The sequence below is a fragment of the Dendropsophus ebraccatus genome, chromosome 1, assembly GCF_027789765.1.
Source record: "Dendropsophus ebraccatus isolate aDenEbr1 chromosome 1, aDenEbr1.pat, whole genome shotgun sequence".
Classification (NCBI taxonomy): domain Eukaryota; kingdom Metazoa; phylum Chordata; class Amphibia; order Anura; family Hylidae; genus Dendropsophus; species Dendropsophus ebraccatus.
This window is the reverse complement of record NC_091454.1, coordinates 53,807,023-53,820,814: the sequence shown is the minus strand read 5'-3', so window position 1 is coordinate 53,820,814 and position 13,792 is coordinate 53,807,023. Positions and strand designations below refer to the sequence as shown.

The window sequence follows — 13,792 nt, the reverse complement described above, 5'->3', positions numbered from 1 at the left end:
CAGGCTTATAGCGCTTTTATCCTTTGGTCTATGGGGCTGTGTCAGGTGTCATTTCTTGCGCCATGATGTGTTCTTTCTATCGGTACCTTGATTGCACATATGCGACTTTTTGATCGCTTTTTATTACAATTTTTCTGGATTTGATGGGACCAGAAATGCGCAATTTTGCACTTTGGGATATTTTTGCGCTTACGCCGTTTACCGTGCGAGATCAGGAATGTGATTAATAGTTCGGGCGATTACGCACGCGGCGATACCAAACATGTTTATTTACTTTTATTTATAACCTGGAAAAAGGGGGTGATTCAGACTTTTATTAGGGGAGGGTTTTTTTTATTGACAACAACACTATTTTTTTTACACTTATACTACAAGCCCCCCTGGGGGACTTCTAGTATATATACTTTGATCTCTCATTGAGATCTTTGCTGTATACTTATACAGCAAAGATCAATGAGATCGGCACTCGTTTGCTTTTGGCTGCTGCAGCCAATAACAAACGAGTGCTGAGTCGGGGACAGCGCCATCTTGGAGCGGTCCCCGGCTGGCTTCAGTAAAGGAGATCGCTCCTCCAGGACAACGTCCCGGAGAAGCGATCTCCCCCACTAGACACCAGGGAACGGCTGAATCCGGTAATGGGAGGCAGCTGTCATCTTTGACAGCTGCCTCTGATTATCTAATTAGCGGGCACGACGATCGGACCGTGCCCGCTAATAGCCGCGATCCCAGGCTACATGAGGCACCCGGGATTGCGGCGGTTCAGAGCAGGGTCGCCGCGCGGCCCCGCTCTGAAAGCCCGTCCTCGTGCGGGAAAGGGTTAAGAAACTTTGTCATTGGGTTTATTAGCCGAAAAATGCATTTTAATCATGAAAAAGCAGTTTGAAGCTCTCCCCCCTGTCTTCATTGTTCTCCTATGGAGAGAGCTAAATAAAAGACCAAAACAGGACAACAAAGAGTTAATCTACAAATCCATCACCCTCTATCTCCTCTGACAGTCACCACTGACCTCTCTGAGCTCTGATTACAGCTGTCACCCAGCTCTGTGCTTGTATTCCTTTGTTCTCGGCTTTCGGCTAACTCCCTCCTCCCCCCTCCCTAGAACAGACTGAGTATTGCTGGGTTTACAAGAATCGATAATTGGCCCGATCGTACGATTAACGATGTCGGAGTAAAGATTTTTTTTTCATAATGATCAGCGTTTAGACGGTACGACATATCGTACGCAAAAAATCGGTTTGCGAGCGTTTTAAGATCGCGTGCCCGCAGCCCGGCCCGCCTGCAGCCCGGCCCCTGCTCATCCGCAGCCCGGTGCCCGCAGCCTGGTCCCACGGTCAACCGCAGCCCCTGCGCCAGCTCGGTCGCCACTGCCCCGATCGCACCCACCGCGAGCATACCTTACCTGCTCGGCCTAGCAGGTGTTTGAAATTCCCGGCTCCCCTCTTCAGTGCATTGATTGGCTGAAGAGGGGAGCCGGGAATTTCGCAATGACTGTTTACACGGAACGATCGGCGAATTTTTGGCGAACGACGATTTAAGAACAAGTTAAAAGATCAAAATGAACGATTTCTCGCTCTTCGTTCACTGCGTTTACACATATGATTATCGTTCAAATTCGATCGTTATCGTGCAAATTTGCACCATAATCGTTCCGTGTAAACCCAGCATAAGTCTGATGCAACAAGTCACAATTTCCTGATTCTAAGCAGTGGATGGAAAAGAGGAGGGGGGGGGACCTGGGAAAAGGCTTTTTAAATGCAGATAATGGCATATTAGGCTAATAAACCCAATTACAAAGTTTCTTAAAATCACCTGGACTATTGATTTCTGCAAAATAAAAAATACGACAGACTCTTTAACCTCTTGAGGACATATGACGTACCTGAACGTCATATGTCCTCAATAGCACATCAAAGCGGGGCCACGCGGTAGCCCGGGACCGCCGATATTAGCGGGCAAGGTCTGATCGCCGTGCCCGCTAATTAGCTAATTGGAGGCAGCTGTCAAAGTTGACAGCTGCCTCCGATTACCGGAGGCAACCGTTTCCTGGTGCCTAGTGGGGGAGATCGCTCCTCCGGGACGTTGTCCCAGAGGAGCGATCTCCCTGTCTGATGTCGGCCGGGGACTCATCCAAGATGGCGCCGTCCCCGGCTCGGCACTCGTTTGTTTCCAGCTTCAGCAGCCGAAAGCAAACAAGTGCCGATCTCATTGATCTTTGCTGTATATATATATATATACAGCAAAGATCTCAATGAGAGATCAAAGTATATTTACTAGAAGTCCCCTAGGGGGGCTTCTAGTATATGTGTTAAAAAAAAAAAAAAAAAAGTGTTAATAAACCTTTTCCCAGGTTTTAAATAAAAGTAAACAAATAAATAACCAAACAAACATGTTTAGTATCGCCGCGTGCGTAATCGCCCGAACTATTAATCACATTCCTGATCTCGCACAGTAAACGGCGTCAGCGCTAAAAAAAATCCCAAAGTGCTAAATTTCGCATTTTTGGACGCATCAAATCCAGAAAAAATGTAATAAAAAGCGATCAAAAAGTCGTATATGCGCAATCAAGGTACCGATAGAAAGTAAACATCATGGCGCAAAAAATGACACCTGACACAGCCCATAGACCCAAGAATAAAAGCGCTATAAGCCTGGGAATGGAGCAATTTTAAGTGACGTATATTTGTCAACAATGGTTTGAATTTTTTACAGGCCATCAGATACAATATTTATACAAAGTTATACATGTTGTATATCGTTTTAATCGTAACGACTTGAGGAACATGCATAACAAGTCAGTTTTACCCCAGGGCGAATGGCGTAAAAACACAGTTCCCCCAAATAAAAGAAATGTTTTGTTTTTTTCAATTTTTCTGGTTTCGCAGATTCAGCCTGTCATTGCAAAGTACAATTAGTGACGCAAAAAATAAGGGCTCATGTGGTTTTCTAGGTGGAAAAATGCAAGTGCTATGGCCTTTTAAACACAAGGAGGAAAAAACGAAAATGCAAAAACGAAAATGGGCCCCGTCCTTAAAGGGTTAAAGGGATGTGTAAACAATTGATGGCATACCAGAGTTCTAATGTGTTTTAAATAAAGGACAAGTGAGGGATGCATCAGTGTCTTAACTAAATCAAAAAGGTAACAAATCACAATCGTGGCTGCTAAACATAAACATCCTTCATTTAATAGACTTTAGAACTAAGCATACTGCCAGAGTTCTAATAGGTCTTGCAGTAACCCAAGCATGCTTGCTTAACTTACTTTAACGGCTGGGGAGTGAATTTCCCAATTTAGATGGGGAAAAAAAACCATACATTACTCGCCAGAAGCATATGCTTTGCATGGCAAAAGAAGGGCCTTAACTTACCAATTATGAGATGATATAATGTATGCTTCTTTAGAATTAGTAGTAGTTCATTGGTTACATAATACTAGCCATTACTCAAACAAATTTAGAAAGCAGTTTTGCAACCTTATGGAATTTAAAGGCTTTATTACTAGCTATGCAAGACTCCCCACCCAAAAGGTTGAATTAACACTTGTACAAGTGTCCTAGACAGGCAATATGCAGGTCTCCTGCCTATTAATATCTATGAGTAAGGCCAGAGTCAACACCTGGTGAACCTGGGAAATGCTCCTGACAGGTCCACTCAGCCACTGGGTGCTGCACTTGGCCCTTTTAACTGTCAGCGCATATGAATTGTACACTTGCAGTTAAATATGGTGCTCAGCTTAACAAAATGAGAAACCATTTCCTCCTCACTATGTCATTCACCTTTGTGACTGCAGGCAGCAATTTTCTTGCGATCACAAGAACCTGCTCTCTTCCTCTCAGGCTGTATTCACATATTCAGTACAGAACACGGACGTGGAATGGCTGTAATGGACTCTCCCCCCGCCCGGGCAGCATCTGTTATTAGATGCTGGGAGCGGGGGAACTGTACAGATATGCACCGCGCTGTAATGACAGCGCCACACGGCTACTTCATTACAGGGCGGCGCATATCTGTACAGTTCCCCCGCTCCCAGCATCTAATTACAGATGCTGCACTGGCGGGGGGAGAGTGCTTTATAGGCATTGCACGTCTGTGTTCTGTGCGGAACACGGAACATGTGAATGCAGCCTAAGTTTCTGATGCACAAGTGAGTAAAACTGCCTACATAGGTAATACTTCCTACCAGAGTGGGCTAACTACATCTTGTTGGCTACAGGGATAGTACCTACATCGATACCTACCTACAGGGGGTATACAGTCTAAAGTGTGTGTGGGGTGGGGTAACTACTACCTTATTCCACAAAAACGTAGTGTGTCACAACGGCGATCTACGCTGTGGGGACCCAGGCACTGTCACAAAAGCATAACTTAGTGATTAGGCAGGTGAATACCCTTATTTTTTTTTTTTTTTTTTAAAGAGAGCCTGTATTGTGTATTTACAATCTCTGTGCTTTCTCCAGAGGATCCACACTGTGGATTTCCCTTTTAATTTCCATGAAGTTCTGGTCATCTATCCATATACCTATCCTAAGATAATATGTGGCAACCTCAAAGGGTTAATTTAACAAAACCATAAAAGGTTTTTTAAAAATCAGTTACACTTTAATCAGTTTTTACTGCATTCAGGCAGGATCAAAAGTGAAAGAAGACATAACAGCCATGAGTAAATATCATCAGATATTGTTATCATATAGCACATAGGGAAGCCTGTACAAAGCTCAAACAAGATATCTTACTGCAGTTCTTGTTACACAAAACACATTATTAACATGCAATTGATAAGCTATAAGTATTGTTGCCTTGCAAACCTGAGACATGACATCACTCCTGGTCAGGATTTTCTTACCTTTGTGGTACAGGCCACAGACAACTTGTGGGAGAAAAGACTGACAGCTACTTGAGATCTCTTCTGATCTGTGTTCTCATGCTTTTATAAATGCATCCACAGTATCAGTAGGTTATATATCAATGGGGTGGACTGTGCAATGTGGCTCGCCAAAGCAATCCTAAATTATGACTAAACTGACAGTGACAACAACATTGCGCACATATCCTCACCACAGAACAGTGACAATTTTGATGATATAATGGTCAACACTCGGGGGAATTTATCAAAGTCTACACCTGGTGCATATGTTTGTAATCACAAGGACAAAACAAAAGCGCAAAAATAAAAAGTAGCCCTGTCCTTAACCCTTTTAGGACAGAGCCAATTTAAAGTTTTGCTCTTTCATTTCCTCCTTGTGTTTAAAAGGCCATAGCGCTTGCATTTTTCACTTACAGACCCACATGAACCCATATTTTTTGTGATACTAATTGTACTTTGCATTGACCGACTTGAAATTTTTCATCAAATAAGTCGGTCAATTCTATGGTTTGCCAGATTCTGCCTGAAGAATAGGCGGGTTCATTCTTCAGGCAGACAGCAGAATCTGGCAAACCATAGAATGAAGCCTATGGGACCAGCAGAGATGCGCGCGGCTGCCAGTGCCCGCGAGCAGGGACGAGTAATACGTTGGGATTCTGTAGTGTGCACATACCCTCAATAACGTTGAAAGAAGACAATAGTCCATCAGGTTCAACTCAAGAGAAACCCAACTGGGTTGATCCAGAGGAAGGCAAAATAGACCAGTTTTGTAGCTCAGGAATTGCGGCAGCTAGAAAGACGGGAAACGGCTCTAACCTGCGTTCCTATATCACCAAGGTTTGGGAGAAATTCTTTTTTTTAGCTCTTAGGTGGAATTTCCCCTTTCAAGAAAACATAGTTGATTTCTTGCAAAAACAGCACCACCCCTGCCCCGAGGTTGTGTGAGGTATTACAACCAGGATCCATTTACTTTCAGTGGAAGTCAGCTAACACCCAAACTGAGGAGGAGAGTGCTGCTGTTCCTGGGAAAAGGCAGTTATGTTTCCCTAATCCTAGACAAACCCTTTCATTTTTACACAGTGCTATATATGAAATGTAGACAGTCTTGTACACTGTTCTCACTCTGAGCAGAATATAGCCATCATTATCTGGAGACCACTGTCATCTGCGGAGGTTCCCATGGCTAACCTTACATAATCAGTTTGGTCCCCACTCACTCACCCCCTAGCTACGCCCCTGAGGGAAATAAAAGTGGAGAGAATGGGGTTTCTCTCCATAGGCCGCTCCATCTGTCATTAGGCAGGAGCCCGCACAGCACACGAGGAGAAGCTTTCGGTCACCCACGCACGAGGAATCTCTTCAAAACACACACGCACACACGCCACCAGTGAACCCAGGAGTCATCTGACCGCGTCACGTGATTCCCCAGCCGCGGACTCCCTCACATTACAACAGCAACAACTATCTTTCGTCCAATCAGGCGGGTCTGACGAATCGGCCAATCAGAGCAGCTTTTACGCTTCGCGCTCCAGGAAGTGGCTGGCACAACCTAGGAGTGGTGTATTCTTATAATGGAGCGCGTCCCCGCCCAGCGCGCCCCTCCCATGTGACAGCTGCGGGTGTCAGAGCAGTCATATGACTAGTGTAGAGATGGAGTGCCGGAGCTAGGCACGGGCTGCCAGGGAAGTGCCAGGCTCTATGCCATGCACTAACTGCTCTTTTTCTTACCCAGCAAAATGCCACCGACTCTTTTTCAGAAGCTTTTCAATAAGCGGAGCGGGCAGCTGTCCCCGAGCAGAGACCCGAGGGAGGACTATGCCTTCAGGTAGGACACAGGGCTCTCGGGTGCTGAGGGGCTGCATTGTTATCCATTCTGCTAGTAGCCAGGTAGGGCTCTGCTCTGCATATAACCTGTGGCTGCTCTGGGCTTTGTAGAAGTACAGTCAGAGAAGGCTGGGACTTGTAGTTCTCCAGCAGTATAATGCTTTGCAGCCTACTGACATGTAATGTCTACTGTGAGGAATATAGCTTTGTCTCATCAGCTGTCCTATGGGCATTATAAAGCCCTGTGCCCTTCTCCAGGTGGCATCAGTGTATGCTGTTACTGGCCAGCTGGCAATACCTGGTTTGCTCCTAAAGTTTGGGTAGGGTATACTGTGCCTTATAGAAGGTTGTAGGTGGCGTCACTGGGCACAATGGTAGACACAGTCATAGCAAAGGGGGTCATGCATCACTGTATTGCTTATGGATGGAGATCACATCAGTGAAGGTAATGTACCGGCTACATGGGATTTAGCAACAAGAGTTTAAGGTTTTTGGTAGATCTCGGGAACAGCTATGGGTCTGTGCACATAATATCCCACCATCTCTTGTGACAGATCCCAGTTCAGTGTCTTGGGGACTCTCCCAGGATCCCCTTTTGCTCTGCACTGCTCCAAGGTATGGATATACATCTGACATACAGACGTATAATGGATGAAATGACATCAGTATTGCTTTATCATTGCACCTGTAGTTTATGAAAGTGACATGTTAAATTTTTTGAGCGGAGAATGAGCACTCTCATCGAGATGCCGTTTGGCAGGTGGGATTCCGCAATGGAGAGCTCCGCCGCATTTGCTCAGTGTGAACGTACCCTTAGGCAGGAAATCGAATTACACCTTAAAATAGCAGATGCAAAATAAGTAAAGCATACTCCTTATATTAGACTGGAGTATAGATGTAATGCTAATGCATCTGTATTTGAATCCTCCTCTATAGACTTTAAAGAATGTACTCCAGCAGCAAAACAGATGAATGTAGCATATGGACATTTTATATAGTCCTATATGTTAACCTTCTATTATACTGTTTGCAAAAAAAAAAAAATGTAGTACAGATGTTAAAATATACTGTGATACAGGCAATAGAGGGGTCTACCTTTGACGGCCTGACTTTCTGGAAGTGGTGCCCAGGCAATGTGTAAGTATAGCTGTCCTGGTGGTGGATCCCTGAAATCACTGTTAATCTGCGACGTGATGCCTGAGACAAGGCAAAACATTGATGGTCTGCAGAATTATTGAACGTCCATTGCACAAATATTGCACGCTTTGGGTCATTCCAGTTGATCTGTGAGGTTATAGGGTAAGAAGTCCAGAGTGTAGAGGCAGTCCTACACATTTATTGACCATAGGATGTGTCATAGTGTTTTCACAGTATATGGCGTCTTATTATTAGCGATGATGACCTCAGCATCACATGAATTCCATACTCATACATCATGTCGTGTACATAGGTGTCTGCAGTGATTCACACACGGCTGTAGTATCCTTCCCATGGAGAAGGGATGTGTTGTAGCTTCTGTTTATTGTACGTTTCTCAAGCTGGAATGCATTGAAATGCCAAAAGCTTTATATTCGGTATAGCCCGAGCAAGCCGCCCTTTGAGAGTTCTAATGATTCTTTTTCAGGACATATTTAAAACTATGGCTGGATTTGTTTTCTGAAATCTAGATTTATACAACTGTCTAAAATCCAGAATGTCCTAGTCACTTATAGGAACCAGTCGGTGCACTTTTCATTTTTTAAAGTGAAAGCTGTAGTATGGTTGCAGTGAGCAACGCAATCTATGAAGCCTTTTAGGATACGACCACACGGGGAGCCAGTGAAGGGAACTGGCAGAGGAGGAGTAAGGGTAGAGTTGTATTATTTGGGCTTAGGGTTAAAGGAGTTGTCCAGGGAAAATCAAATCAACTGGTGTCAGAAAGTTGTATTTGTAGTTGTAAATTTTTTAATTTACTTCTTTAAAAATCTCAAGTCTTCCCATACTTATTAGCTGCTGTATGTTCTGCAGGTTATGTTTTCTTTTCAGTGTGACACAGTGCTCTCTGCTGACATCTCTGTCCGAGACAGGAACTCTCCAGGGCATCAACAAATCCTCATAAAAAAACGCTCCTGCTCTGGTCAGTTCCTTTCTTGGACAGGGACTATAGCAGTGATCTGCTGCCACCGCCACTCCTGTTACTTTGGGCGATGGCCAGCAGACCATCGCTATCGTTCTAGTTTTCTTTCAACATGTTAAATGACAAAGATCAGCCAACGTTGTTCAGGTCGGCTGATCCTTGCGTTTTAACAGGAGCTAATACACCAAGCGAAATACAGCCAATAATCGCTTGGTGTAATAGGGCCTATAAGTAAATGTGTGTATATGTTATGTTTATACACAGTGGTCTCCCAACTTACAATAGCCTCAGGGTACAATATTTTTAACATACAATGTTACTTTCTGGACCATTGTAACTTGAGACCAGACTCAACATACAATGCTACAGACATTCAGGATCTGTGGCACATGTAGATAAAGAGATCATAGACCAATGAAAGTGGCCATTTTACTGGTAAAATCCCAGTATTATTAAGTGCATGCACTAATGGGCTATGTTCACACAACATCTTTTGAGCTCCGTTTAAAATGACGCCCGTTATTTTGAGTCTAAAATGACAGACGTTATTCAGCTGTCTGGCCTCCCCTTAGTGCAATGACGGCTGTTGGTACATTATTCTAGTTTGGATTGCTAATTGGACTTTGGATGTGGCTTAATTGAAAAGTCCATTGAATTTAATAGTAAAAAAAGAGAAAGAACGGTGGAAAAAGAAAAACTGTGTGTGAACAACTAATAAAAAACGTCCGCTGTTTGCAAAAGATGTCCGAAAATAATCATCGTGTTCATTATTTTGACGTCCGTGGTAAAAACGTCCGTTATTCAATGCATTGTGTGCATTAGACATCCGTCTTCCCATTGATTTCAATGCATTTCCATTGCAGTCAGTTAAATCGCGGCAAAAACAGACGTTTTTTAAATATGAAAATCGGCCGCCTTTTCAGTATTTTTGACGTTGTGTGAACGTAGCCATTGGGTGTCTAGTATCTCCTCTCTACAGTACAGTGTGATACTACATGGTATATACTTCTCTCTACCTGGGCCATGAATTGGTCCTTTGGAGACCAGATGAGGACGGCTTCATTTTATTTTTCTGGGACACTGTGTCCTCTGTACAGGACCCTATGCACACTTCAATACTCTACATAGAAAGTAATTTACAGTCAAGAACCAATTAATACCGTATGTTGAGGGAACACTAATATATATAATATATATATATTTTTTTCTACAGATTACTGTGGTCCACCGTTGTGTTAATATATACACAAGAATTCGTTTCAGAGGTTTTAGTTTTGATATTAGGGTACAACATGTGATACTGTAGTGTAGATGTAGTTTACTGGGATAATGACAGCCTGTGCCACAGTCCTTGTCTGGGATAATTGTAAGATCTTACAGTAACAAGATCCTTTCACATTCTGTTCCCATTTCTCAGGGGATCAGGTTCCTAGCTATGAACATTGTAATGCAGAAATTGTTTTATTGTTTATTGTTAGAATGCCTGTCGTGTCCTTACAATATATATATATATATATATATATATATATATATATAGTTAGAGCTATGGGTTTTCTTAATGATTTTTAATGTTGGGGTTTTGTTAAAGGAGACCTGTCAGAAGCCGGCGCGCATGCTCTGGAGAGAGGTCCGGCGTCAATAGAGAATGAATGGAGCCATGCGCGCGCTGCAGAGATGAGTCCGGCTCCATTCATTCTCTATGAATGCCGGACCTCTGTCCAGAGCACGCGCGCCGGCTTCTGACCGAGATATCCCCGTCCCGGGACCGGCTCCGGCAGCGGGACTCGGCCGGATCAGGTACGTATAAGGGGATCTACCTGGGGGTCGGGAGCCTGTCACCCCGGCACGGGGGGTGACAGGTCCTCTTTAAGTTGAAAACAATTTAACTCTTAAAAAAATGTGTTTAGGAGCAGGGTAAGATAAGGGGATGCTGCGTACTGAGGAGGCTGTGGTCACGCACAGTATTACTGGCAGTTTTACCTTTCAAAATCAATTGGTTTTGCTCTGTGTTATATCGAAGTCTGTAGAAAAATCTGTGCAAAACTAATCGGCCAGCATGAAAAAAAATGGCCATAAATGTAGCATAAGTTGTGACCGTTTAAACATGTATATGCCCAGAACTGTTAATCTGCGACAATCACAGCTAAGGTCTTGTCAGCTGCAATTCAAGCCCTAAACGCTCCAAGATAGCTGTTAGAACAAGGAGACACATGGTACCTTTTATATATCCGTTGCTGCTTCCATAAGATAAAACAATACATTTATTCTCTGGTATAATGTGTCAAAGAGGCTTCCCCAACCCCTGAAGTGCTGAGGGCTGTAACACCTCGCTCCCCCACCCATCTCTATCCCTGCTGAACAGCATGAAAGCTGTGCCCTCCTTCTATGTCTCACACGGCACATAATTTGTGTGCACAGCACAGGAACAAGATATGGAAACGGCCCATCTGGCAGGGTCAGGGATGGGAAGGGAAGGGGAATGAGGAGACATTAAAGCCCTCAGCACTGGAAAATGAAAGCATTTTTTATGTTATGGACGCACATTAAAAGTTAAAGGGAAAAAAGAATAATCTAACCTGCTGATATGTATGTCCCTATAGTGCATGGAGCTCTGAGGATAAAGGCAAGCTTCTTGCCTTCATCCTTGGTGCTGTTTTTGTGATATTACGAGTTTAATCCCTTAGCTAATGACTTCTGGAACTACTGCCCCAGTGCACTAATCTGCCCTTCTAAAGAATATCAGCATAGCGGGCTGTCTGGGGTGGATCAGTGCACTATGGGCAGTAGTCCCACCCCCAGTGCACCAGAATGCATTAGTAGCATAGAGAACAAACTGCTAATATCACAGGTAAGCAACTTACCTACATCCTCAGAACCTTGTGCCCTATAGGGACACATGGGCAGGTTAGATGCTTCTCATCTGCTGGTAGTTTCCCTTTAAGGTAAAGTACCGCATGTTTCCTTTCCCAAACAGCTGTGTAACAGTGTCAGCAGTATGGAACATGAATTGCAGGTGACAGATCCGCTTTAACCCCTTAACGACATCGGGCGTATGTGTACGCCCCCGCAGCCTGGTACTTAACGCAAACGGGCGTACACATACGCCCGATGTTTACCGGATCGCTGTGTGTAAACACACGGCGATCCGGTAACGATGGCTGCTGTAATACACAGCAGACCATCGTAGCTTGTCAGCACGGGGGGTGGATTACACCCCCCGTGCAGACGATCGCTGTAATTGGCTGATTTATTCAAATCAGCCAACTACAGCAATTTTCCGGTTCCCGGGTCATCGGTGACCCGGGGACTCGGAATTTAATGGTGATTGGTGCTGTACGAGACAGCACCAATCACCATTACTGTGTATAGTGAAGGGGGCCATGGTGCCACCCCCCAGATCGCCGCTATTGGCCGGCCAAGCCCGGCCGGCCAATAGCGGCGATCAAAGTAAAAATAAATATTATTACTTTTCTCTACACCCCTCAGCTAGTTAGCCAAGAGGTGCAGAGAAAGTGTGTGTGGTGTGCAGGCACCAAACTCACCGGATCCCGGCGTCCGGACGGAAGATCTGCGGTCCCGCGGCGTCCACGTGATTCGTCCACGTCGTCTCCGCTCGGCTCCTGTCGGCTCCGCTCGGCTCTCGTCGGCTTTCGTCGTTTTTCTCCGGATATCTTCGTCCAGGTACTTGTACTGCCCCCTAGCGGCTGACTAGTGTATATAATACACTAATCAGTGGCTTTGGAGTAAAGAGGTTTTTTTTTTTTTCTTTTTCTTCCCAATTTTTTTTTTTTTTTTTTTTTTTTTTTGCGCCCTTCCACCGCTGAGTGCTGATCAGCATCGCACGTAAGTGCGCCGCTGATCAGCAACTCCTCTTTTTTGGCGTAGGGTTTTTTTTTCCCCCCTCCCCCCCCTTTTTTTTTCTATATCCTACCGCCACTGTCTGCTGATAAGTGCGGAATTTATCAGCAACTCCTTTTTTGGCGTAGGTTTCCCCCCCCCCCTTACTGTGAAAAACACGTATAAAACACTACATTACACTACACTACCCCACATTACACATTACACTACTTGAAATAAAGTTTTACACTACACCACTACACTACATCACATTTACATACCCCCCATACACCAATCCCCGAATAATGTCCCAGAGAGTGTTTTCGGTGGAGGAGGCATACGCGCTTATTGCCTCCGACACCGAAACAGCCAGTGAGGATGAATGGGGGGATCCTTCTTTCCTCCATTCATCCTCATCATCATTATCATCATCATCATCATCCAGTGATGATGACTATCGACCTAAGCGTCCAAGGAGGACGCCTCGGGCTGCCCGCCAGACACGTCATCCCATCCCGCCCCCTGCTCCCCAGACAGGTGACCCCATCCCGTCCCCTGCTCCCCAGACACGTCATCCCATACCGCCCCCTGCCCCCCAGACAGGTGACCCCATCCTGCCCCCTGCCCCCCAGATAGGTGACCCCATCTGGACCCCAGACCCCCAAAATTATCAGCCCTGGATTCCTGGCTTTATGGCAACGGCGGGAATCCAAATTAACCCCACAGGTCTCAGAGAAATAGACTTTTTCAAGCTCTATTTCTCTGATGACCTTATCAATTTGATGGTGGCGCAAACAAACCTGTACGCGCACCAATTTATAGCCCAGAACCCCTCCTCTTCTTTTGCTAGGCCCATGGCGTGGACCCCTACTGATGCAGCCGAAATGACAAAATTTTGGGGGCTCCTGCTGCACATGGGCCTAGTAAAAAAACCCACAATTCGGCAATACTGGAGTGGGGATATTATATATAATACCCCACTTTACAGTATGGCCATGGGACGGTTTCGATTCGAAGCCCTCCTAAAATTCTTGCATTACAATGACAATGCAAGGTGCCCCCCACGAGATGATCCCTCGTATGACCGACTGTACAAAGTACGGCCGGTCATAGAGCACTTCTCAGCCAAATTTACTGAGATGTATATCCCAGAG

General features: G+C 44.9%; 1 protein-coding gene across 2 annotated transcripts in view; it reads left to right on the top strand.

Moving 5' to 3' along the window:
• Positions 1 to 6,489: 6,489 nt before the first annotated feature.
• The window catches only part of FNIP1 (folliculin interacting protein 1), a 79,333-nt gene continuing 72,030 nt past the window's right edge, over positions 6,490 to 13,792 (top strand). For both annotated transcript variants that reach the window (XM_069970804.1, XM_069970784.1), the window contains exon 1: positions 6,490 to 6,686. In XM_069970804.1, coding sequence (XP_069826905.1) covers positions 6,598 to 6,686 — 89 coding nt within the window. In that variant the 5' untranslated portion in view covers positions 6,490 to 6,597. The remainder of the gene's footprint in view (positions 6,687 to 13,792) is intronic.